General features: G+C 30.7%; 3 protein-coding genes across 5 annotated transcripts; 1 reads left to right on the forward strand and 2 right to left on the reverse strand.

The window, feature by feature from the left end:
• Positions 1–3,948: 3,948 nt before the first annotated feature.
• On the reverse strand, positions 3,949–9,004 carry LOC100805377 (protein FAR-RED IMPAIRED RESPONSE 1). 2 transcript variants are annotated; one of them, XM_006589560.4, is made up of 8 exons: positions 8,647–9,004; positions 5,573–7,716; positions 5,424–5,480; positions 5,185–5,253; positions 5,025–5,093; positions 4,860–4,928; positions 4,702–4,755; positions 3,949–4,603 (listed from the first exon to the last, which is right to left on the reverse strand). In XM_006589560.4, exons 2-8 carry the CDS (start codon positions 7,634–7,636, stop codon positions 4,556–4,558), a joined length of 2,430 nt encoding a protein of 809 aa, XP_006589623.1. In that variant the 5' UTR covers positions 7,637–7,716; positions 8,647–9,004; the 3' UTR covers positions 3,949–4,555. The 2 variants fall into 2 exon arrangements, with proteins under 2 accessions (XP_006589623.1, XP_006589621.1); XM_006589558.4 differs by having other exon boundaries at positions 5,025–5,096; positions 8,647–9,003.
• Positions 9,005–10,384: 1,380 nt separating this feature from the next.
• LOC100811068 (probable prolyl 4-hydroxylase 9) lies at positions 10,385–13,358 on the reverse strand. Its single transcript, XM_003536542.5, has 8 exons — positions 13,042–13,358; positions 12,846–12,962; positions 11,949–12,106; positions 11,666–11,768; positions 11,477–11,572; positions 11,160–11,225; positions 10,947–11,066; positions 10,385–10,737 (listed from the first exon to the last, which is right to left on the reverse strand). Exons 1-8 carry the CDS (start codon positions 13,153–13,155, stop codon positions 10,651–10,653), a joined length of 861 nt encoding a protein of 286 aa, XP_003536590.1. The 5' UTR covers positions 13,156–13,358; the 3' UTR covers positions 10,385–10,650.
• A 2,746-nt stretch (positions 13,359–16,104) lies between these two features.
• Positions 16,105–17,295, forward strand: LOC100805917 (uncharacterized). 2 transcript variants are annotated; one of them, XM_006589563.4, is made up of 2 exons: positions 16,105–16,440; positions 16,785–17,295. In XM_006589563.4, the coding sequence occupies exons 1-2, from the start codon at positions 16,397–16,399 to the stop codon at positions 17,035–17,037; spliced, it is 297 nt and encodes a 98-aa protein (XP_006589626.1). In that variant the 5' UTR covers positions 16,105–16,396; the 3' UTR covers positions 17,038–17,295. The 2 variants fall into 2 exon arrangements, with proteins under 2 accessions (XP_006589626.1, XP_006589625.1); XM_006589562.4 differs by having other exon boundaries at positions 16,176–16,440; positions 16,776–17,295.
• The last annotated feature ends 6,474 nt before the right edge of the window (positions 17,296–23,769 follow it).

Below are 23,769 nucleotides of genomic sequence, written 5' to 3' on the forward strand. Positions count from 1 at the left end.
AGTCCAGATTACCTTCCACTGTATCTGGATTTTCACTAATTTTTCTTAGTAGTTCCTTGAATTCACCGATACTAAAAGAAGGACAATTTGCAAGCCTTATAAATGCAGTTTTGACTGCAACAACTACTTCTCTGCCCACCTCAGGGCAGTTTCAAAAGATGCAGTAACAGTATGGGTAGATGATCCTTCTCCATTAACAGAGGATGTCTCTAGTTGACAACGTTTCTTAGGGCAATTTGGCAAGTCAAACATAATAACACCCATAGCCTGGGCTGTCTCAAAAGCTTCCACTGCACTTTTTTCTGCCTTTTAAGAGTTGAGACTCTGCATCCTCACTAGGAATCCTGAAAACACCAATATGAAAAACAAATATAAAACCCAATATACAAATTAGAAATCAACAATGTCAAGCATAGTTGTTTGCATAAAACTTTACCAGGAAGCTTGTGAAATCCAATATAGAAATTAGAAATCAACAATGCCAAGTACAGTTGTTTGCAGAAAACTTTACCTGGCAGCACGTAAAATACGACACCAAGAGGCTTCCACTTATGCTGCTCTTCGAGCCTCCATTGCCTTATGTGCCGCTTCTCTAGCTGCCATTTTCTCTCTCAACACTCTTGAATAATGTGGGTTAGAACTACCAAGAGTCTGATCAAGCGTCAAATTCATACCATCTACTTCCTGAAAAGGGCAAATGTGTCTTAGCATTGGAATTCAGAAGTAATAAACGAAATACCAGTAACAAATATATGTGTGTATGCCAAAACCTGAAGCATCTTAATTTTCCTATTCATGTAGGTATCCCATTTTTTTACGACGAGGAGTCTTTCTAATTTGTGATTTGAACTTGTTAAGAGCACTTGATGTAGACTCCTTGCTCAATTTATTCTGCACCATTCAATAAAAGAAAACACAGAATTGTTATAGACTCAGCCAAACAATTTATTTACAGCACAAATAGATAAATAATAAATAGAGCAGCAAAGCATAGAAAAAATTATTTAGTAAAACTCTTGGAAGATAATAATATCAATCATAATCAGCCTCAACTCTCAAATTATTTGATGATTGCTGCCTGTACTTCTCAAATTATCCCTGGTAGTGTTACTTCACTTTCACAGTTGACTTCTCCCAGCTATCCAACAGGTGTTCACATGTTGGATTGAATTAAATTGGGTCTGTCCAAATTGGATTGAATACTAAACCCAATCTAACCCCGACGGGTTAGATTAATTAAATCTCAATATTTAAAAATTATTTTTTATTTTGTAAAAATTGAATTTTTTTAGAATAATAATTTATTTTTTTAAAAAGTTTTATAAGTATTTAATAACTATATGTACTCAAAAAGATTAAACTGGAATAATATTTAACTAAAGAATTAATGATTTTAATATTAATATAATATTTTTATTTTTTATATAGAAATAAAATATTATATTAACATGAGAAAACATAAATAAAATCAAAAGATAAAAATAAAAATTTTAAAAAAAAATTATGGGTGATTTAATTTAAAAATTTAATAAATTATGTAAACTAAAAATTAATGTTTATTATATTTAATTATTTATTTATATATAATAATAAATTTAATGATATAGTATGAGTTAGGTTTAATCGAATTAAAAATATATATAACTTGTTCTTAACATATATGATGGGATCTTAATTGAGTTTAGTGGGATTTGATCAAAATACTTAAAAAAAAAAAAAACTCAATCCGATATAATTGGATTGGGTTTGAGACTGGGTGATGAGTTGACCCGAACCGTGAACGATCCAAAGTCACGTCTAGCTGGTATTTCAACGTGAATCCTGCTGGTTAATGCCATTGTTATTTGTTACATGAATTTGCAAGATATTGTCAGATCCCAGGGTTCGTTGATTCACATCCTTATAACAACTTCGACCCATTTGGAGTGGTTGTGGGTTTTAGTTGTTGGTTTATACTAACCCACTTCTCCCTCAACTGCTCTCTTCCTCTCTGTTGTTCATCTCTCTCCTTCGCTTCAGCAGTGGCGGCGGGCTTCAGCGGTGGTGGCGGTGACCTTCGCCTTCTTCCTCAGTTCGGGACCAGCCTTCGCGGCCTCCCGGAGGTGTCGGGACCGGAGCCTCTCAAGGAAGATCGAGTGCTTCGCGGCGGTGGTTTCCAGCGTGGCGACGGCGACGGACCAGAGGGGCGGAGGCGGCGGAAGAGGAGGAGGGTTTGGGGATGAGAGAGAGGCGCGTGAGGGAAGAGGAGGAAGAGAGGGAGAGGGTGAGGAGGGTTCTGCCTGTGGCTCCCGCCATAGATGGGGGGTGTTTGGGAGGTTTAGGTTGAGATAACAAAGTGGGTTTTTTTGAAGAAGCATTGTTTATACTTTTTGAACAATTATTTTATCTATTTCTAACTTACAACTTCTTCTAAAATTTCAAAATTAAAACTGAAATTCAACACTCAAACTGGATTTAGTTTTTAATAATTTTAAAATTGGAAGCAGAAAACCACCCAAACGGGGCGTTAACTATCCCAATTCCAAAACATGATTCTAAACTGGATAAGAGAAACTTCTGATTAAGACCACATCTAAAACAGCACACATCTCCGGAATTGCTCAAGTCTAAATTGCAAGTTTCTGCTTGGATCTTGAGTAATTCTAAGACCAACTAGGCCTCCTCTATTACTAGTTTTCATCAATAATTGGGGTTTCACATGCAGAAGAACTAGCCAGGTTAGGGTTTTGAATCAGCAAACACCAAACAGAAAATTTTAAAAACAAAAGGCAAACGATTCTCTGAAGTCTGACCCAGACTTGCACGCAACATCCATCTGTTTAGTGTTTACTCTCTGTCTCAGATTCACAGAACTACTCAGTTTCAGATTCAACAAAACAAAGAGTAAGATAATGTACTGTTTGGCTTTCGCGGAGTGAAACCCTCCTTACTGTTGCGAAAATGGAACATGAAAAACTAGCTGTTGCCGGACCTTGTAACGGACGTTTAAACTATTAATTATTTTTTCCTTTTTCTTTTACAAATATTTCAATATATTTATATTTATATTCATGAGTATTATGTAATACTTTATATAGTATAAATTATTTTAATTATATATTATTTTCTATTTTATAAATTCAGCTAAACACGAATTTCCAAAAAAAAAAATCTGCTAAACACGGAAAAACAAATTGATAGTGGTAGGAAACTTTGAAAAGAAAAGAAATAATTGCATTTATTTTATTATAGTTTTAAAACGGAAGCAATGTACCTAAATTTGACCCATTGAACTGAATTTGTGATATAACTATTACAAATAAATTCATGGCAACTTGCTGCAATATTTGGTGGTTTTAAAAGAAATACTAGTATTACAGTATCACTCAATTATTGTGTCACATCTTTGTTTGAACAATAATTAAGTGTAACGCTCCCCTCCGATTTGTTTCTTTGTTTTTTTAAGATGAAAAAGAAAAAACTCATGATACATATTTTATAACTTTTATATCAAATTAATATTTTTCTACAAGGGTATAACACAATTAATTAAATATGATGTATGAGTTGTTGCATATTCTATAATATTTGTTTTTATTCCTATGAATAAAAATAGAATATAACTTTTTCCTTAATTAATTATCTAATAAAAATATTTCTTTAATTATTTAAATTTAAATTTATTCAAATAAAATTAAATATAAAAATATTAACAAATCATAATTAAAATAAGACTCAATTAATTATTTTTTAAAAATAATAGAAGTTTAAAACATAGTGCTGGGGTAAACTTGTCAGGTGAATTGTATACACCAAAATTGACTATTTCTTTTATTATTAATATAGATAATGAATAAAAATTAAACTCTTATCTAAGCTGAATACCGCATTGCAATTTGCACCACTCCTCTATTATAGTTACACATTTCAGATAAACAATATTAATAAGAATCAGTTACAGAAACTTTAACGCTAATATGCCACAACTATAAATACAACATGAATACTACAACAGTTAGAATGATCTTCAGAAAAGGATTTGTGATGGCATTAGATTTCTAGCAGGAAATCTAGTCACTAGTCAGCTATGATGTAAAAGTCATCGGCTTCACTATCTGAACGTATACCTGATTATACAAATCGATCCAATGGACACCTCCTATAATTACCATGAAAAGTCGTGTTCTTGTATCTGTTCCGATCACAAGCACAACTTCTGCATCTCACATGTGTGAAACTGAATATCTTCTTTCTCAGCATACAAGCACAGGTTTGGTGGCATTCTATCACTACAATTTGCGAACAGTTGGTTCCCAAATTTTGTGCCACCAGAAACAAACGACAACGCAGAAAGCAAGATAGTTTTTGACTCATTCATATAAATTCATTTTGATCTGCCACCACAATGAAAGCAAGGCAAGTGGTGACACAGACTTTGGAGCTCATATACCTAACCTAGATTACAATGGGCAGGCAACTTCCATGTACAGTATAGGAAGGTGAAATGTTGTCAAGATGTGACGTAAACAAAACTTGACAGCCTCTAAGGAAACTACCATATCAGAGAGGAGAACTTCTAAGTATTTCTTGAACTGTTGCCATGAAACTGGGGATCAGGTTCATCCTGCAAACAAGATTATGTGCTAAAGACAGTGAAAACCAAGCATAAATTCTATTATTCCAACTTCATGTGCTAGTATATGGCCCATTTCATACACAAACCTGATGAAGGCTATATCCAAAAGTAGTTGCCGGACGAAATTCCAATTGCCCTCCCTACATGATCCAACATAAATTAGCAAACTTTCATCATGTTAAAGTTAGTTAAGTAATCTTACTTCCCAACATTGCATAGAAAAAAAGAGTTAAAACTACTCTACCAGCCCATGAATGCCTTGCTGTGTTCCAAAAAACCCATCATGGCTTGGACCCATAGAATTCAATGGACCCTAAAAAGATATGGATATCAATTTATAATCCTGTTCCAATACAATTATTTAACACAATCATATCTGCTCATTATAATCATGATTAGGACAATTTACCAGGCCTTGCATGCTGTGTTGATTAACATAGTAACCATCTTGAGGTGGCTCCATTAAGTTCAACTGTACCTGCTACAAAAACCAGCATTATTAAGCATTGCATTGACTCTTAAAATACAGGATATATGTAAGCATTTATTCGTCAACATGTATAGCATACCAGTCCTTGCACATTCTGCTGGGTACCATAATATCCATTAAGGGTTATTGCATCCGAGCTAAGATTATCCTAAAAGAATGAAAGCACAAGTTACAGAAAGCATAGGCTATAGAACTTTCCAGTCTTGATATAATGAAGTAGATATTCGTGAAAATGGTGATGCAATTCTCAAGGTATTAAATGCATTCAGGTTTGTAAAAAGTAAAATATATCAGGATTGAAACAGAGGTAACACAAACCATTTGCTGCAGGGTATCTTGAGCATCAACAAGTATAACATCCTGCTCTAATTGTGCCTATAAAAGAGATCCTCAATCAATTTCCTGATTTTCATGAAAGCCAAATAACTTAATAAATCAGCAGATCAACCACAAAACTTAGAACAAACCTTTCTTTTCCTAGCTGCATTCCTCTTTTTATTTAGTTTCAAAGCAAGAGGAACCTGATTTTCTTCTGCTTCACGATGGCCATAGGCATTGCTGCTAGTTTCTGCACCATTGTTATTAGAATTATTCACAAGGACACAGTTCTTCAAGGCATCAACAAGTGCACGAAAAACAACATTGTAATTCTCTTCAGATAACGATCCTTCTTCACTCAAATCAATAGCTCGTTTACACAAGTCATTATAACGTTGCACCCTAGTTTGTGTCCTTCTTGTCCTATCTGCCATCGATTCCTTAATTTTGGCATCTTTGGTCCACCTCTTCAAAATATAATGAGATGGAACACTTGAACAACCACAACGTTGGAGAACACTCAATCCATGCCTGCAAAGGAAACCTTTATATTCAAACAATCGACAAAAGCAAGAGACCTCTGAGCTCAACTCATTCCAAGTTACCAAAAACTCTTCATCCTTCTCATAATCTTGAACTATAAATTTTGCAATAGTGCCATCTCCAGCCTCTATCCTAGATTGACAGCCAGCTACACCCAAAACTTCCACTTGAAATTTCTTAAATATTGCATGTGTATAAACTGTTGACATTTGTTTTTCCCAAGGTGAAGGAGATTTAAGTGCTGGCTGTTTGTGCAATGTATCAAAATCTGCAATGGCTTCCTCGTCATACCTATTCTGAAGAATTATCCCATATTGTTTCACAAACTCTTTAAGAGTAATTTTCTTATGAATATATTTGTCAAAGAAAGAGTTCATACTTTCAGAGCGCTGAGGTGTAGACATTCCAGCTAAAAAGGTGTCCCCCATGTAAGTTGGCACCCACTTTTTCCGGTCCTCATACAATGACTGAAACCATATATCATCATGCAGTTCACATCTAGTGACCATTTTCCACCATCGCATGTCAAACTGTTCATCTGTCCATGATTTAAAAATGCACTTGTTAAATTTTCGCACAAAGTTCTGATGCTTTTTTATCACAAAAGAGAGATTTTCAGGTATCCTCTCCAGTATGTGCCAAAGAGAAAAACAATGCCGTACATTTGGAAAGACTTCTTCAATTGCAGTCTTCAAGGTTGTGTCTTGATCAGTGATTATAACTTTGGGAGCTTGCCCACCCATAGCTCTAAGCCATGTCTTCATTAACCAAACAAATGTTGGTTTAGTCTCATCTGCAAGCAATGCACATCCAAGCAATACAGGTTGAGAGTGGTGGTTTACTCCAACAAAAGGTGCAAATGGCAGCTTGTCATTGCTTTTTATGTAAGTGGTATCAAATGAAACTACATCGTTAAAGCTGAGATAATCATTGATACTTTTTGCATCAATCCAAAATAGATTTCTTAAGCGCTGCTCTTCATTTAAATCTATAGAATAGAAGAAGTTGGGACTCTCCTTTTGTACATGCTTAAAATACTCGAGCATAACTTGGGCATCTCCCTCATCCAAAGCCAAATACTGGCCTCTGTCAAACTGATAGTTTATATCACCCATGAAAGACCCAATGTTTTGACAGCCACTAGATTGCCTAGACATTTCAACATACATCTTTCTGGTGCGTTCACTAACAGCATGCAGGATATCAATATTATTCTTTTCAGCTAATTTCATATTTCTATGAATCCGAAAATGATATGCCAAAGCTGGTAAAAGTTCATGATTATGTTCCTTTATAAATTCATGAATGATCCACTTTCCATCTGGCTTTCTCTTCACATGCATGCAAGCTTTGCAATCTGTTTTCTTTACACTAGGTCTTCGACTGCTGCCACTGTCAGACTCAGGTGTAACTCCATACCTAGAGCATGCAAACTTGGCATCAATAAATTCTTTTGTTTTCTTTGAGCGTCTGCTGTTTTTTATTGAAGTGGTGAATCCCATAGATTTGGCATATTCCTGATAAAATGAATATGCTGCTTCATGGGATTCAAATTCAATGCCATTGTGCAGCTCAAAATCTTTGTCTCCTTCAAGCAATGCAATGTCCCTCTTGGGAGAAGCAGCAGGTGCACCACCCCTGTGCTGCACTTCATTTAGTGCATCACCCATATTTTCGCTCACTGCACTACAATGCACTGCTTTCTGAATACCAGCTACAATATAAATTGCACTTTGGGTGCTGCCAGTCACTGAAAAATACAACAAACAAAAGTCCTAATAAGTGCAACAGCCAAGTGTAGTCATCCAAATATTGATTCATGAAGAAGAAGAAAAAAAGTGCACACCTTGCAATTTAAAAATGTACAGATAAAATTGAAGAGTAACTTATGATAACTCTCATAAAGTTAGACAGCCCCCAATTCAAGGACTGATGTTATCCAATAACAATTAACTTTAGACAATTAAGAAACACAAGGGTTATAGATGTTTCCAAATCAGGGCAGCCCAACCAAGAACTGTGCTAAATCAGAGAACAAGTATTATCCTTTGGAAACAATTACATTCGAGGCACTGTCATGCGCTTAATGTAGATATCTCTCCCAACAAATATTGGAACCTTGTTCTCCACACTGTGGAAGACTAGTCCTTTCTACTAGACTTTAGCCAGTTGGCATCAGAGAACAAGATGTCGAAACAAGTCAATTATGCAAAAAGCCACAACTAAATAAACAATCAACAAGGAAGCCACTCTAACAGTAAATCTAAAGAAAACATGCAGCCGTATGAAATTAGCTCAAACAAGTAGCAATGATACAGCTAAAGCTAAACTTAAAACTTGTTAATCACTGTACCCAAAATGATCATTCAACGAAAAACAAACCAAGCTTTAAGTAGAGTTTGCTAATAACTACTCATTTTAATGAAGTTTCTAAGTTTTGGGTTCCAACTATAATGGCACTCCTTTTCTTAGACTACAAGTATTTTTTTTTCCAGTGAATTTTAAACTTTTACGTGAGAAATATGTTTGAGGTGGATGGAATTACAAAACCCACATGGTGTTTCAACAAGTAGTTTGACTTTCTCAACATTCAGAGATTAATGTAATGAATATTTATTTGCTACAAAAAAAATCGCAGAAAATTGAAGAAGGGAGGGAAGAAGAAGAGGGGGAAAAAAACCTTAAAGGGCGGGAGATCACGAGGCGCGAGTGGGGAAAACGCGAGTGGGAAAGCTAGGGTTTTGAAATTTGGGGGAAACGCATTTCAATTATGGATGGGATCGAAGAACAACTCGACTCGCTTGGCTCACTCGCTCCTATCTGACTGCACTCACGGCGCGTCTTATTCCTACTTTATCTTCTTTTTTTTTTTTTTTGCCTTCACTCCCCAGTCCCCACACGCGTCCTTCACTCTTCATACACCTCCGTACGACGACGTAGCGCGTGACAGACGTTCCCTTAAGAAGATATTTCTCCTACGACCTCTACCCCACTCTGCACGACATTGCGTTTAGTTCACTCACCTTTTGTCCCCCCATCCACTACCTTTCAATTAGTTTTTTTCTTTTTCAGAAGTTTCAATTAGTTAACTAATTCTTATATTTAAGAACAAAACATAGTAATTTTAAATTACTGTAATAATATTGAAGTAAAATAGTTTTTTATTTCGTGAATAATTTTAATGTAATAGGATTTGTTAACTTATACACTCTAGATTTTGTAGTATAAACGGGATAAATTGATAAATAAAAAATTACAATACAAGTATGGATTATATCGTTAACTAAAGATTGTCATAAATTATATCAATGATATAACTTATTAATATATTAATACTAAAAATAAGTGCATGTGTGTTATTAAATTCTACTAGACATTCATAGATACAAGGGAATGTATTGATTCTCATTAGGATTTTTTATATATATATGAGAAAAATAATTAAAAAAAACTAATAAAATAAAATATAGTTTTGAGTTGATATATGCTAAATTTTCTTCTAGTGGTAGATTACATATATAAAATTAATAATAAATATTTTAGTAAAACTTATTATTTACTGTATTAAATAATTATTTTAAAAAATAGATATTTAAATAATCATGTAAAAAAAATTGAATCCCCTTTAATACATTTTTGGATATATCTCTGCCACTAGACTAGTAGCATTTGTTAACTATACACTCATATTTTTTTAATATATGTGCGTCAGTATAACTAAAGATTATTTTAGAATACATCAATAATTAATTTGTTATCGCACTTGTACTAAAAATAAGACTATGTACGTTAACAAATTTCATAAAAGAATATATTTATATTTTGTATAAAACTTTAAAATAAACTAAAACTTATAAAGTGATCGGGTATGATGACTCTCAAAATTGGAAGTGTTTAAGAGTTATTATATAAACTAGTTGTGTGCACATGCCTTACAGATTTTTTAGAAAATCAAATTAAGAAAAACAAAATAAAAAGAGAAATAAAAAAAAACAATTTTGTATTGTCCAGTTGTTGACATGTGGTAGCAAGTTGGACAGTTTTTATAAATATATAAAATATAGATAAGCGCGCTGCTTCATCCTAATATTCACCTGAATTATAAAGATTTAATCCTAATTTTATCCAATTGAGTGCATGTCTGAACATGTGTTTATAGAATTGATGATAAACGAATGTGAGTTTGTAGTAATGTGACTTTTATTTGGATAATGGAGTAATATGTTATTGGAAACTAGCAATTAAAGATGAAAACTCAAGATCCCCATTATGTCGTCAAACTACAGTTTAAACCTTCAACTTAGTGCCGATTCAGCTACACTTAGCATTTCGAGTTCATTTTTAATTCAATACTTCTTCGAACAGATTTACATATCACCATAAATGAGTTTCGTTGAACAAAGATGAAAACATAAATTATTGCAAAATTGTATTTATATCCATAAACATGTATTTATATAAAAATGTCAGTTCATAGCTAATTTATTTGCGTGTAATGATTCACTAACGCCTAATTTGGGGTATTGTAAAAAACTAAAAAATACGAGCTTGGTCATTTGGGCGTATTAAGTTTTCATAAAATTGAAAACTTAGTAGCCAGTTGCTAAAGATACATATACAAAGGCAGCATATCTGCATTATGGATAAATATGATCATATAATTGGAGACTCTTTAGAAAGAAAACTAGTAGTGTTGCTCTCTATCATCAATCCACTTCGTTGCGACCCATTTCTCCCCCTTAATCACTGGACAACTTCCATGAAGAGAAGTCTGCAGAAATATTAAAAAAAAAAAAAACGAAAGTGGAGTGACAAACAAAATGGCTTGTTCCAAAAATTACCACTTTGCAAGAAGTTCTGAAAGGTTACATTTTTCTGAGTTTTTGCATGTATTTTCTTTCCCTTTTGCTTAAATGAAAATTTCTATATCCATGTGTACCGCAAAAGGAATGGCAAATCTATTTGAAAATGAAAGATTACCTTATCAATTTTCCCGTTTGGTAACAATGAATAAAATAAAAGTCCATCGCCCTGTCGTGGCTTCACCTTCAAACCAATGCATTTTTGGTAATCATAACCCCTATCAATATTCAGACCACCCTGCAAATTGGAATACTTAAATGACTACTTACACGCATCAAGATTCACGGTGTAAAGTATCAGACAAAAGACAGTAAATTCCCTAATCTATACCTCATAAGGGAACATTGTTTCTCCTCCCGCTTCTACATTTGATAGGTATAACAAGAAGGAAGCAATCTGCACGATAAACATGCAAAGACACATCAAGAAAAGAATGAAATATCAAGACAAAACTACTATGAAAATTCCACAAATTGGTACCGAAATGAACCATTTTGGATGAAAACTTATCTCATACAGAGATCTGGCATACCAAGGAAATGTTGAAATGACATGGTAAATTTACTAAACTATGCTACTTGCATGTTCCTATTAAAATATACAAAGAAAGTGTTTGATAAGTTGTACTTGTTAATAATTTAATATACCCTTTGGCTCTCAACAGAGCCGTATTCATCTGGGTTGAACGCATCATAATGAGAATCATATTTCTGGCCAACCTCATACTTCAATATATTGAATATCTGCAAAATAGGGACAGCATTTGTGCATTACTCATACGTGAACACTTACACTGTGGTGGAAGGTCATAAAAGATAATTTAAAAAGAGATATACTTCCCCATGGGTCCTTGGAATCATTGTAACTTTAGCAATCTTCCTCTCAACCAAGTCTAAGATGCCAGATTTGTCTTCTGATGCGCTGATGAATGTGCCTGAACTGTTGTCAGCTATAAATTAGCTACATATAGCAGCAACACAAGTGTCTCTCCCATCATTTTCAATCACTATCTGCTCTAACATATACAACATTGTTTTTATCTTTCAAAACCAGAAACTAAGTGTGTATATGGGTAACCGTTTGTGAAATTGATTTTAAATACCTTGCTCATTAAAGTACCTTGTTCTGGTGTCTTTTGTGCTCTCAGCAGTTTCTCCTTTCCGCAAAGCCAGTTTTGATGGTTCAAGTTTGGGCTTTGCCATTTCAATTATTTGTTGGCATACTTCCACACTTGTGAAGTTTGGAAAGAAAACCGCCCGTGGTCTCCAACTTAAAATCTGCAAAAAGTACGGGGTCAGACTGAAACAAATTAAGGAGAAATCATAAGTAGTAATACTAACTAAAAAAACAACAATTCCTATTTGGAGTCTTCATATCAACCCGATGCTATCCATTTTTAAACCAATGCTACATGAGTTGATTAATCAAATGTATCTACTTTTATTGGTTCTTGCTCACGCCAAGTACCCAGCAATTGCAAATTATATTCCACAGAGCCAATATCTCTCACATTTGCAAACTTATATGATCCCATGTTGGACAACAATGAACATATCTTCCTATATGCATTAGAGATTTGAATAAAAAAAATACTCAACCTTCCCCAAAAAAAGTGCATCATGTGTGATCCCGGTCCTCCAACAACGGATGAGTTTCTGTTAAATTGTTAATTATAACACAAGTGCAGGACAATTGACAAACAAAGGATACAAATGACCACCCAAAAATATGAATTATTAATGACCAAATTTTATTCAACAAAAGAAAAATATGAATTGTGAAATACCATGCATCACTTAAAGTCAAAGATGAACTTTGTACCTAAATCTGAGTGAAAGATTCACATCATACCAAATTAAGCATTACCCTACAAAGGACTATCAATACCTTAATCCAAGTAAATATGACCACATTTGAGTCATCAGATAATAAACATCAGATTTGGAACCAATTAAAACTCATTGATCCAACCACACAGGAAATTAACAAAAAGAGGGGGGAGGGGAGAGAATTCACCTGAGATGGGATTGAATCAACAAAGGGTTCCCCGGATTCACCATGTTCAAGAGGTTCGTATTCTTTCTTCACCGATTCTTGGAGTATTCTAGAGCGTGGTCCCACATCATCCAAATCCTGCAATCATTCATTTCTAATGAGTAATGAGCTCGAACAATGAAAGTGAAAGAACCAAGAAAAGAAGCAATTTAGAAACCTGAAAGAGGAGCGGAGATACAAAGAAGCCAACAAAGAAGAAAAGGGCGCAAAGGATGAACAATGTAGGTACACCCAACTTCAGTTTGGAGCTCTTCACTTTGCCTTTCATCATTTCTCGTTGGAGAAAGAAACAATGCAATTTCTTATTTTCCCTTTTGAATTTGTTTTCTCTCTTTGCTCTTTCTCCTCCAGCGATTATGCAACAACAGATTGGGAAGTGAAGATCAAAGATTTTGGCTTTTGGGTTTTGGTAGCGGGTCTCTGTTTCTACGGAACTTAACTTATCACCAAATGCGACAATGGCGGGAGCTTTTCTTTTTTTATGTTTCAACGTGTTGAGACGTTAAATTATTATTTAGCTATATGAACAACTACATGAGACATGACAAATTTTTTAGTTACCAAAAAAAGCTTTTCTTCAATGTGGTGACTGGTCAACAAAGTTTTTTTTTTTAATCCATATGAATTAAATATTAAAAATTTGTAATAACTCACAGTGAGTCACACAATTTACTCAATCAGATAAGTTAGAAACCCTTGGTAATTATGCATAAAAAAAAACTTAGTAATTAACAAAGTTTTGAATTCTTAGTCGGAAAATATGTCCACATTTTGTAATCGATGGTGTGTCACGATATGAAATGTCTTTTATACATAATGTTTAAAAATTGACTCAATGTAAGTCGTTTGTTTATAAAAATGTCATATATAATACTTATTTTCATAAATAAAAGATTTAAATGAGTTCCATTTCTTGCTAGGTTGAGGCAAAGAAAGTTGTTCCTTCGAGCGTATGGTAGATTGAGTTCCATTGCCTGTGGTCGGAGTGGATTTGCTCCATTTGGATCAGGTTATCGAATGAGCCTGGATTGAAGGTTGGGTTTGGGGGAAATGCAAATTTCAATAGCAATCTTAGCTATGATCGGGTGGTAAATCCTTATTTTATTGGCAACTCCAATAGGTTTGGCACATGGGCACGTAAACAATTCTTTCTTCAGCTATGTGACTCGAAATTTGTGGGGGTAATGGTAGCCTTGGTTATGGAACAAGTTCTGCTAATTCCTATACATACATTGGATTAGGGAGTGTTGGGAGAGGGATTTCTTGCAAACTTGTTGCCTAATAAAGGTTTTTAATCTCAAGGAATTATATTTTAAAATTGAAATTAAAAAAATATCATATAAGTTTGAATTCGTCTAAATCTAGTTTAAAAAAAAAAAAAAAACGTTTTAACTTTGTGATGACGAAAAACAAACAAAAAAAATACAAACCTAATCTGTAAGTTCTTTTTTTGGTGAATCTTTTCAGATGATGAATCTGAATTATTTTTGTTGTTGATATCATTAATATTAAAAGAGATATAAGAAAAAAAATAATTAATATTATATTAAAAATTCAAAATGATAATTATTTTTAAGAAAAATTTCTTCTTATACAATAATTAATAAGTACTGGTACTATTTAACTTCACTGACGAAATTAACTAATGAATTAATTGTCCAAACTCCAAACACACCATAAAAGTGTGTGTTGGGTTGGGCGGAAGCATTTGAATTTGAATAATAAATTTGTTCTCCAAAGCCAACTTGCTTTTTTCTTCTTTTGTAAGTAGCTTATTTCTTTTATTCTTTTAGGATGTTGCTAATGAGTGGAGATGCACTTCAATGAAATGAGCAGTAAGTAATTTATTGTTCAGTTTAGTACTAAAATTATGCATCTAACCACACTAGATTTATATATATATATATATATATATATATATATATATATCCCTACGTTTATTCTATTTTATTTGTTTATTTTATTATTTATTCTCTATCTCTATTTAGCTTTTGAGCCTTTTCACATTCAAAATAGCAAAAAGAAGGAATCTGTTTAGTGTGCAAAGCCTATGGGAGTCTAAATTGTAAGCATCTTGATTCCCTTTCGATATGCACTGTGTTATTTTACTTGAAAAGTCCATCCCTAAATAATGACCGTGTGAGTACTTTTTATATTATAAATACTAAACTAAATACTTTTCTAAAAATATTATTTTATTTCTCTGGTCATATTATTTTTAGACAGCCATTTGTATATAATAATAACATAATCACAAGTGTTAAACGCTTCTAAAGGATAAAAAAGAACAACAAAAACTATACTCATTCTATGGTATTATTTGTTTTCAGCATTTTTTTTTAAAGACATTGATATATAAAATTGGATGAATACTTTAAAGCCTTCAGTTATTATAACATACTTCTTTCAATATTCCTTTCTATTCTCGCGGCGTGTTGTTAAAAAAATAAATAGAAAACATAATAAAATAAATGTAGGTGTGTATGGAAAAAATCAGGTGAGATTAAGTACATAGTTTTAATATTAAACTGATCAATAAGTTGTTTACTGCTCTAACTATTTTTTCATTACATTAGATCTTCACTTCTTGTTAATCACTGTCCTAAAGACATTAATTAAAGAATTAAAACAATAAATATTTGTTGTAGAGACAAAAGAGCATAAAAAGAATTATAAATAATATAATTTTACACATTCTAATAAAAAAATAATTTTTTAATGAATGTCTTAGAGGATACTAATTAATATTTTTCATTCTTTTAAGCACACGCTTAACTTATTGATGGCGTTAAATTGTTTGAGCTAAAAAGAATAATAAAAAACGATTAAACACGAGACTCCATAGCATTTATTCTCACACGGATTCCACACGAGATAGGATGGATCCTTCCAACGACCGATTTAGGGCTATTTTGTTTAAATTTTTAAAAAAAAAAATTGTAAAAAGCAAATAAGAGCCTTCAAAAAAGTAAAAAGAAAAAACTGCTTCTTTCAAATAAAGAAATTTACACAAATACATTAAAAAAATAGAAAATTCTTTATTTTATCTATAAAAAATTAAAGAAAAAGAAACTTAAACAAACAGGCCTAAATGGAACAATAGAAAATACTAGCAATTTATTAAAATGTTTGAAGTACAACATCGAATTCCATATCGTCCTACAGATAGGAAATCAAATAATAGGAAGAAAACTTCCACAATTTATTATATTGTCTCCCATTTCTAGAAACATTTCGTATCTAAAGCAAGGTTTTATAACCGCGGATTCATTTCCATAGCACAATTACACAAACAAAGCTTTTATTCTCCATACGTGCAATAGAACTTATTCTCCATACTTACTGCACTAGACTACTATTATTGTTATAAATACCCATCATAAGTTCTTGAGGCTTTGAAAAGCGGAAACATTAGGTGTTTTGAGACATTATTGTTGTACCACCACGTACTGCAATAATTCACATATTAATAATACTACTACCTTCCCGATTGATTCTGTTTGTTGCAGCGAATGGTTAGAGGAGGCATCACCAAAGCAAGCTTGTCGCTTCTCGGGTAAGTTATCATTAATAATTCCCTCAATGTTCAATTCAAAGGCATTACTAAGTTGTTGTCACTTGAAATATCCATAGAGTATATTTGTTTTTCTTTTTCGTTTGTTATCAAGTTATTGGTATCAAGCTTTCATCAACTTTGCTGATAACAAATTTCTGTCTAAAATCTTGAGTGACCGACCATCATTTAGACTATTTTTGTATTGAATCACTATTTCTTTACCATGATATGTTTGTCCATTTGAATGCTAATTAATGAATGGAGAAAATCTTTAATTGATAGCCAGAACCCTTTTCAGATATCAAACTCTAACATATGGCAAATGTATTATCAAGGTCATGCAGGGGAGCTAAGAGAGCCAAGAGTGGACTCAGCAAATTCTCAGGCACTGCTCAACCTGCAGAAAGCTCTGGAGGAGTTTCAAAGAGTGGTGGGAAGATTGAGGATTCAGCTTGCTGGATCCCACACCCACGCACAGGAATTTACTTCCCAAAAGGGCATGAGTGGGTGATGGATGATGTTACAGAGGATGCAGCTCGTTTAAGCCAAACTTATTGGTTCAGAAATGTTGATGGTGTTGACAACCCCGGACACTAACCATAATATATGTTTCACAACAATTATTACGTAATCCGGAATCATATGGTCCTGAATAATATTCATGTGGCATGTTATCAACTAGTTTTCATACATTAGAAAATATACCAATATTATATAAAGATTAGTGTAGTCTTGGACCATTTAATAATTTCTCTTAGTTGAAGGTGCAACTGAGTTGTGACTTTTTAAGCATGCATAATGACTATTTGTATCATAACAAGTTTATTAAGCTATCTGTATCACAAGTTTATTAAACGTGCGTGATTAGTCTCTTTGCTTTTTCTGTTGCTATTGGTACAGTTACGGAGTACGTTCATAGTTACAATCACCTAATAAAGGAGCCAATATTAATCACTAAAAGTTCATGTCGCATTTGGATGTGATTCTAATTTACATTTTACATCACTAACTTTTGTGTTATAAATAGGTTGGACAGTATTTTCAAGTTTTCCTAAAGGAATCATATGAAAGCCTAGTCTATGGTGCAGCTTAAACTTTCTGTTCAACCGTTACATTTGGAGTTTGTTTTTCAGTCTGAGTCGAATATAACTCAAGTCTAAAGTAACAGGGACAAAGAATTTTCAATCATGAAAGAATTTACGCCAAATTCAGATGTTATTTGACAGTATGATAACAACTTCTTTCAGTTGCAACGGCATAGAAAAAACGAGATATCATTGTTAAAAAGAGATGATTAACTCATTGCCCCTACTATCTTAATGCCGCATCTGTGCCCATTTACACAGTACAGTCGTTTTTGTCGCATGTAATTACGATGCTATCCATGTGTGTATCTCTCTGGGTGGATCACAAGAGAAGCTAAGAAGCACAGAGGCCAGATATAATTTATTTCTAATAGTTCTAATTTTATAGGTGGCAAGAAAACGGCCATTCCTTTACAGAAGTCTACTCATGTTTGGAAAAGATTATTTCTCCTAATTTCAATTGTTTTCATAGAAAGAAACTTGTTTAACCAATAAATTATTCATCTAAGTATAATTGATTTGGTCTTCCAAATTATTCACTAATAGAATTGATAAATAATCTACATCAATGACCTTAAAAAAATTATTTATCAAATAAGCCGGATGTTTGGGGGCATCAACTAAAATTTAGTAATTCTTTTTTTGAAAAAAAATAAACTGGTTTTATGAATCTGAAAATTTGTAGCTTATCATTATTTTTCAACATCAATTATTTAATTATTTCGACCATCGATTATTGTTATAAATTATAATCGATTATTGTCATAAAAAACTATTAAAAAATAATCATAAGATACAAATGTTCAACTTCATAAAAATATATTTTTTTTCAAATATACTGCTAAAAAGAGTATGAAAACAGCTGAAAAAAATTGATTTGTGATTCCAATTTTTTCCCGTTATCCCAAAGGCGGAGGACTAAATCTATTTGCTGGTGTTTGAGGTAATCAATAGTATTATTAAATCTATCCGAACTTCAAAAAGAGTTTAACTTGGTTGAATAAGATGTGTAAGTGTTAACTATAAAGTACAAGATCTATTCTAATTATCTTTATAAATTAAGTTTAATGATGATACACCAATACTATAATTTATTCTTCCCATTTTTAATTATAAGATTATTCTTAAAAATTTGTTTTCAATTTTTTATAAGATTTTTTTAATTGTTAGATGTATTAATTATTTTTGCTTTACATATTATTACTTAATTATTCTCTGATTAACTATTTTTGTTAATTATTCTCTGATTAACTATTTTTGTTAAGAAGTGAATTATAAAAATAAATAAAATAATATATGACTCTTTTAGATAATTTTATAAAAATAAATAAACTTATTGTAAATGATAACTTCTAATTGGATGATATTTTACATTATTAATACATAATTCTTTTATCATTTAAATTTGTAAATTAATGTACATATGTAATAATAATCTGTCCATGTAATTTAATTAATATGTCTATTTGTTTTCGTAAAAAGAAATTCAAATCTCACAAGTCAAACGATCTCATATATACATACACACAAGTCACATTATCGGTTAAGTAAGAAAAACAAAGAAGTTTACTATACTTTAGATGATAATAAAATGTTCTAATAACTGTGAATTAAAAAATTAACAATTATATTATAGCTAATTTTAAATTTTGTTATACGTAGGGTAGTATATTTTATTTTATCATAAATTTTACTATTGAATTTTGAATTAATGATTAAACTTCATTACACATTTTATCATTTAACTATCATAATCTTACAAATTTTATTATTCAAGCTTTTTTTTCATTTTATTATACTTTTCAATTTTCACAGATTTTACCAATCTTTTAAATGTCTGAGGATTGTATTATTGATGTGTCTCTAAAAATGACATTGGTTTATTATCAACATGATAATAAAATGACAAAAAATAATAAATATGGTGATAAAATATGGAAAAAAAACATAATAAAAAACGTATAAAAAATATGAATGATAAAATGTATAAAAATAATAAAATACACAAGAAAAACTTAAATAATGATATAATTTGTGAAATAATGATAATTAAATAATAAAATTTACAATTAAGTTTAACAGTTATTATCGCCCTCGTTTTTAGAGAGCCAAATCATATTCCTAAAAATAATTATTTCCTCTATTTCATTATAATTATTATTATAAGTTATTTTATACAAATCAACAAAAACCAATAAATTTATAAAATAAAATAATAATTTTTAAAAAATTAATCTTATCATTATTATTTTATTTTAAATTTTTGTATTCCTTATATTAATGTTATAAGAAATATAAGTAAAAAAATATAACTATCATTACACTAAAAAATTAGAAGATGATTATTTTAAAATAATTTTTTTCTTCTCGGACATTATTACGAGAAAGAATATTGTTGTTATAACGGCATGAAATAAAACCGCGTGAATGATGCTAGGTTTAACATCTACAGGCAATGATTAATTGATTTTTGACTTCTTGTCTTTGTCTTGTGTGTGCAAGTTTCACGCAATAGATCTTGCGTGCAGTCATAATTAATGGCTTAAACTTCTTCTTCTTTTTTCCTTATATCTTATAATTTTGTAAGAAAAACTATGATTTGATTCTGTTTAAATCGAGAAAAATTGAAAGGATTTTTTTTAAAAAAATTATGTGAGTCGCATGTATATATTATATTACTTCAAATATTTTTTAACAATTTTCTTCCCTTCTCTTCTATTTCACACAATCAAACCATAGCTAGGAGTTGAGATTCAACATTTTTCTCAAAAACTTTCTTTCTCTCAAAGACAGGAAATGCTAAATAAAATAGGAGTTGTGGTAGTTATTTGAGAAATAAAACTTCAAGTAGAAAATATTTTATTGCATGCGACTCTTACTATTTTGGTCACTCATACTCATTCTAATAATTTTTTCTTTTTTAATAAATTAGGAAAATAGGGGTTATTTCATTCCAATTTCAATAAATGTTATAATCTTTTATAAAAATTTACAAGTAAAATTCAAGAGAGTATGCTATTGTACTCGGTTTCTGTTTCTTAGGAGTGTATTAGATGAAAATTTCAAAATATTTTTAAATATTTTTTTTATAAAAATTCTTATTATATTCAATTAGGATTTTTAAATAATATAACTAAATATTGTGGTATTTAATTAAGTTTTTTTAATATTTTTTAAGAAGGACATATATTTAATTAAGATTTTTTATAACTTATAAAAAGTATTTTGATATTTAAAAATATAAATATTTCAATGGATTGTTTTTTAACAAAAATTTCAATAGATTTCATCACACTTTTCAGTATAGAATATTTATCAAATAATCTCACCTAAATCCTTGAGATTTTTTTTTATATTCTTTTTTCATTCTTTTTTTATTAGTTACTGTATTTTCTTTTCTCTCATCATACTTATCTTCTTTTTTCTTTAATAGATGTGTGTCATATATGATTTTCCTATTATCTTAGAATTAAAAAAATATCAAATATATTTATTCCCTCTGCACTTTTTTATTTGTTTTATAAATTAAATTAATGTTTAAATATGCCTATTATTATACCTCGTTTAAACATGACATTGGATTTATCTCAAAATAATTGTAATAATTAAAAAAATCAACATTTAATTTTAAATCTACGGTTCAAATTCAATAGTGAGAATGAGACAATATTATTACAAGACAAATTAATATAAGAGGACATAAAATTAGAATCAAAATTTAGCTATTAAAAAATTAAAAAAAACTAAATTGGTTTTATTTTTTTTACCCAAACCTCAATATTTCTTATTATTATTTTCACTCATTCTTGTAATTTTAATTGTGTTTTTAAAAATTTATAAAATCTTTTAAATTTTATAAATTTACAAAGTCATTTTTTTTAAATTCAAATCCATTAAAATCTAAACTATTATAAAAGTCTTGTAAAAACATAATCATTAAAATTCACATGACTTTCTTTTATATTAAAATAATTTTTTAAAATCTTATTTTAGTACACCCTTGATAGACTTTTAAAATAGACTTTTGTTTTCTGCCTCCTTGTATTCCTACCTTATCAAAAAAATAATATTCATCGAATGTCCCCGAAGGAACAATATGAAATGATATTTAGACATAACTAATCAAAGAAAAATAAAAAGTAATATTTATAAACAATGTATTAATAAGAAGATTTATCAATATTAAAAATGATAATAAAAGCAATACAGCTAATCTTGTAATTGATTGATATGGTTTGCTCCCTGTCAAGGAAAAAAAGTTATTTATTTATTTATTGCGTAACACTATTTCTACTTCCGTACCTAACTTTCACTTACCCAAACAAAACCTTTATCTTTTTGACATATTCAAACAAATATGCCTTATAGGAAATCTAGATAGCCACACATAAATAAAGTCATGTGTTGTTTAAAGCATTCTAAAATATTCGAAATTGCACTGTCATTTCGTAAAGGTCATGTCAGGCAAATTTTTCTCGACATGCAGGGGTTTCGAAGAATTTCTTCTGTTTTTGACTGAAATAGGAAGGAAGATTGATACAATTGCATAGAAAGTATAAAGTAAGATAAAGGCTGTCTATAGTGAAATGATATTGCAAAATCTAGAATCTTATCCTTGTGATCTAAGAGTGTGCATGGTTGGAATTTGATCCTTTACACCATGTTTATCTCGAATAAACGAATTAAGGATGAAAGAAAAAGAAGAGAGATGTGGAATAGAAATTAACAACATCTACCATTTGCATTATCATAGAAATAAACAACATAGAGAAGTTTATTAAGCAAGACCCATTTAAAAAATAAATAAATAATCCTGCTTAATGGCTTAGATTTGTGTTGAGGGACAAGATCCAACTAGCTTTTTTAAAACTCGGCAAGATAAAAATAAATAAATAAAATCAGATGTTATATCTGTGCGTAAAAAGTTTCTTTAGATAAATTATTTTATATGTATAGCAAAATTAAAATAAGCTATTTAGATAAGTCTAATTTAATTATTTTGGATGTAAAAAATAATATTATGTATAAGATAAAAATAATTATAAAAGGCTAAGATTGTAAGATTTTGTTAAGTAAAAATATTTTTTCATTAAAAAAATTATGAAATTTTTTATTTTATTTTCTAGTATTTAATGTACTCATGTAAAAAAACAATTATCTGATTTATTTTAATTTCTATCTATCTAAACAATACATTTATCTTTATCCCTCCTTTTTTTTCCGTCTGATTACAATGTCAATATTGATTATTGAGTTTTCAATTGCATCCATAGTAATTTAATGGGACGTCTTTTATTTTTATTTTTTTTTACATTGAAAAATATATAAATAATTTTTTTCTTTCTTTCTGGATTCATTATGTTGTTCACCCTTTATTTCTACTTTTGCAACTAAACCAATCTGTTAAATACTTAAATACGTGATGATACTACCATTTACAAAATTGTGCAATCATAGGGCATAATATCCTTCTTGTACTGGGGTTTTATTCCAAGAAAATATATACACCTCAGTGATTTACACGAAAGAGACATTGACATTTTGAAGGTATCAAGACTGGAAGGTGTCAAGCTAGCCCTTCGTGTCATCATATTGTACCTCAGCTTTTGGATGAATGGGATTATGGAAGGATGGTCGAGGAGACATTGGTGGAAAATGAACGAGATGATACTTCTTTGGTCATTTCCTTGGACAATGTAGCCAAAGCATTAGGTTATAAAGAAAAAAAACTTGGTCTATAACAAATATTGGAAGGAGGTGATTGAAACTATTTAAACCAACTAGGTTATTGGAAGGAGGTTCTTAATATACATTAAATGTTTATTTTATTTAGTCAATTTATTAGCAACTTACTAACTGAATCAGTGATTTAGTGGTTCGATAGTAAAATTGAAATGATAATCAATTTAAATGTAAAACCAATATGTCATTAACCCAAATATATTTAAATTCGGACTCTTTAAGAAATATATTTATTTCAAGTGTGGTGGATGATAAAAAGATTATACTAAAATTTAGTTAATTTCTTAAACAAAAACTGATAATCAGCCAAATAAATAAATAATTCACACCATGATTAAAAAAAAAAAAACATTCATTTGCTACTCTGCTGTTTTCATTCAAATCAGTGAAACTTAAGGGGATGTTTGATTTGATTGTTTTTTGTTTTCATTTTTATTAGAAACAAAAAATGATGATAAAATACATTTGGTTGAATTTTTGAAAATATTTTCATTGAGAATAT

This window comes from Glycine max, chromosome 10 (genome assembly GCF_000004515.6).
Source record: "Glycine max cultivar Williams 82 chromosome 10, Glycine_max_v4.0, whole genome shotgun sequence".
Classification (NCBI taxonomy): domain Eukaryota; kingdom Viridiplantae; phylum Streptophyta; class Magnoliopsida; order Fabales; family Fabaceae; genus Glycine; species Glycine max.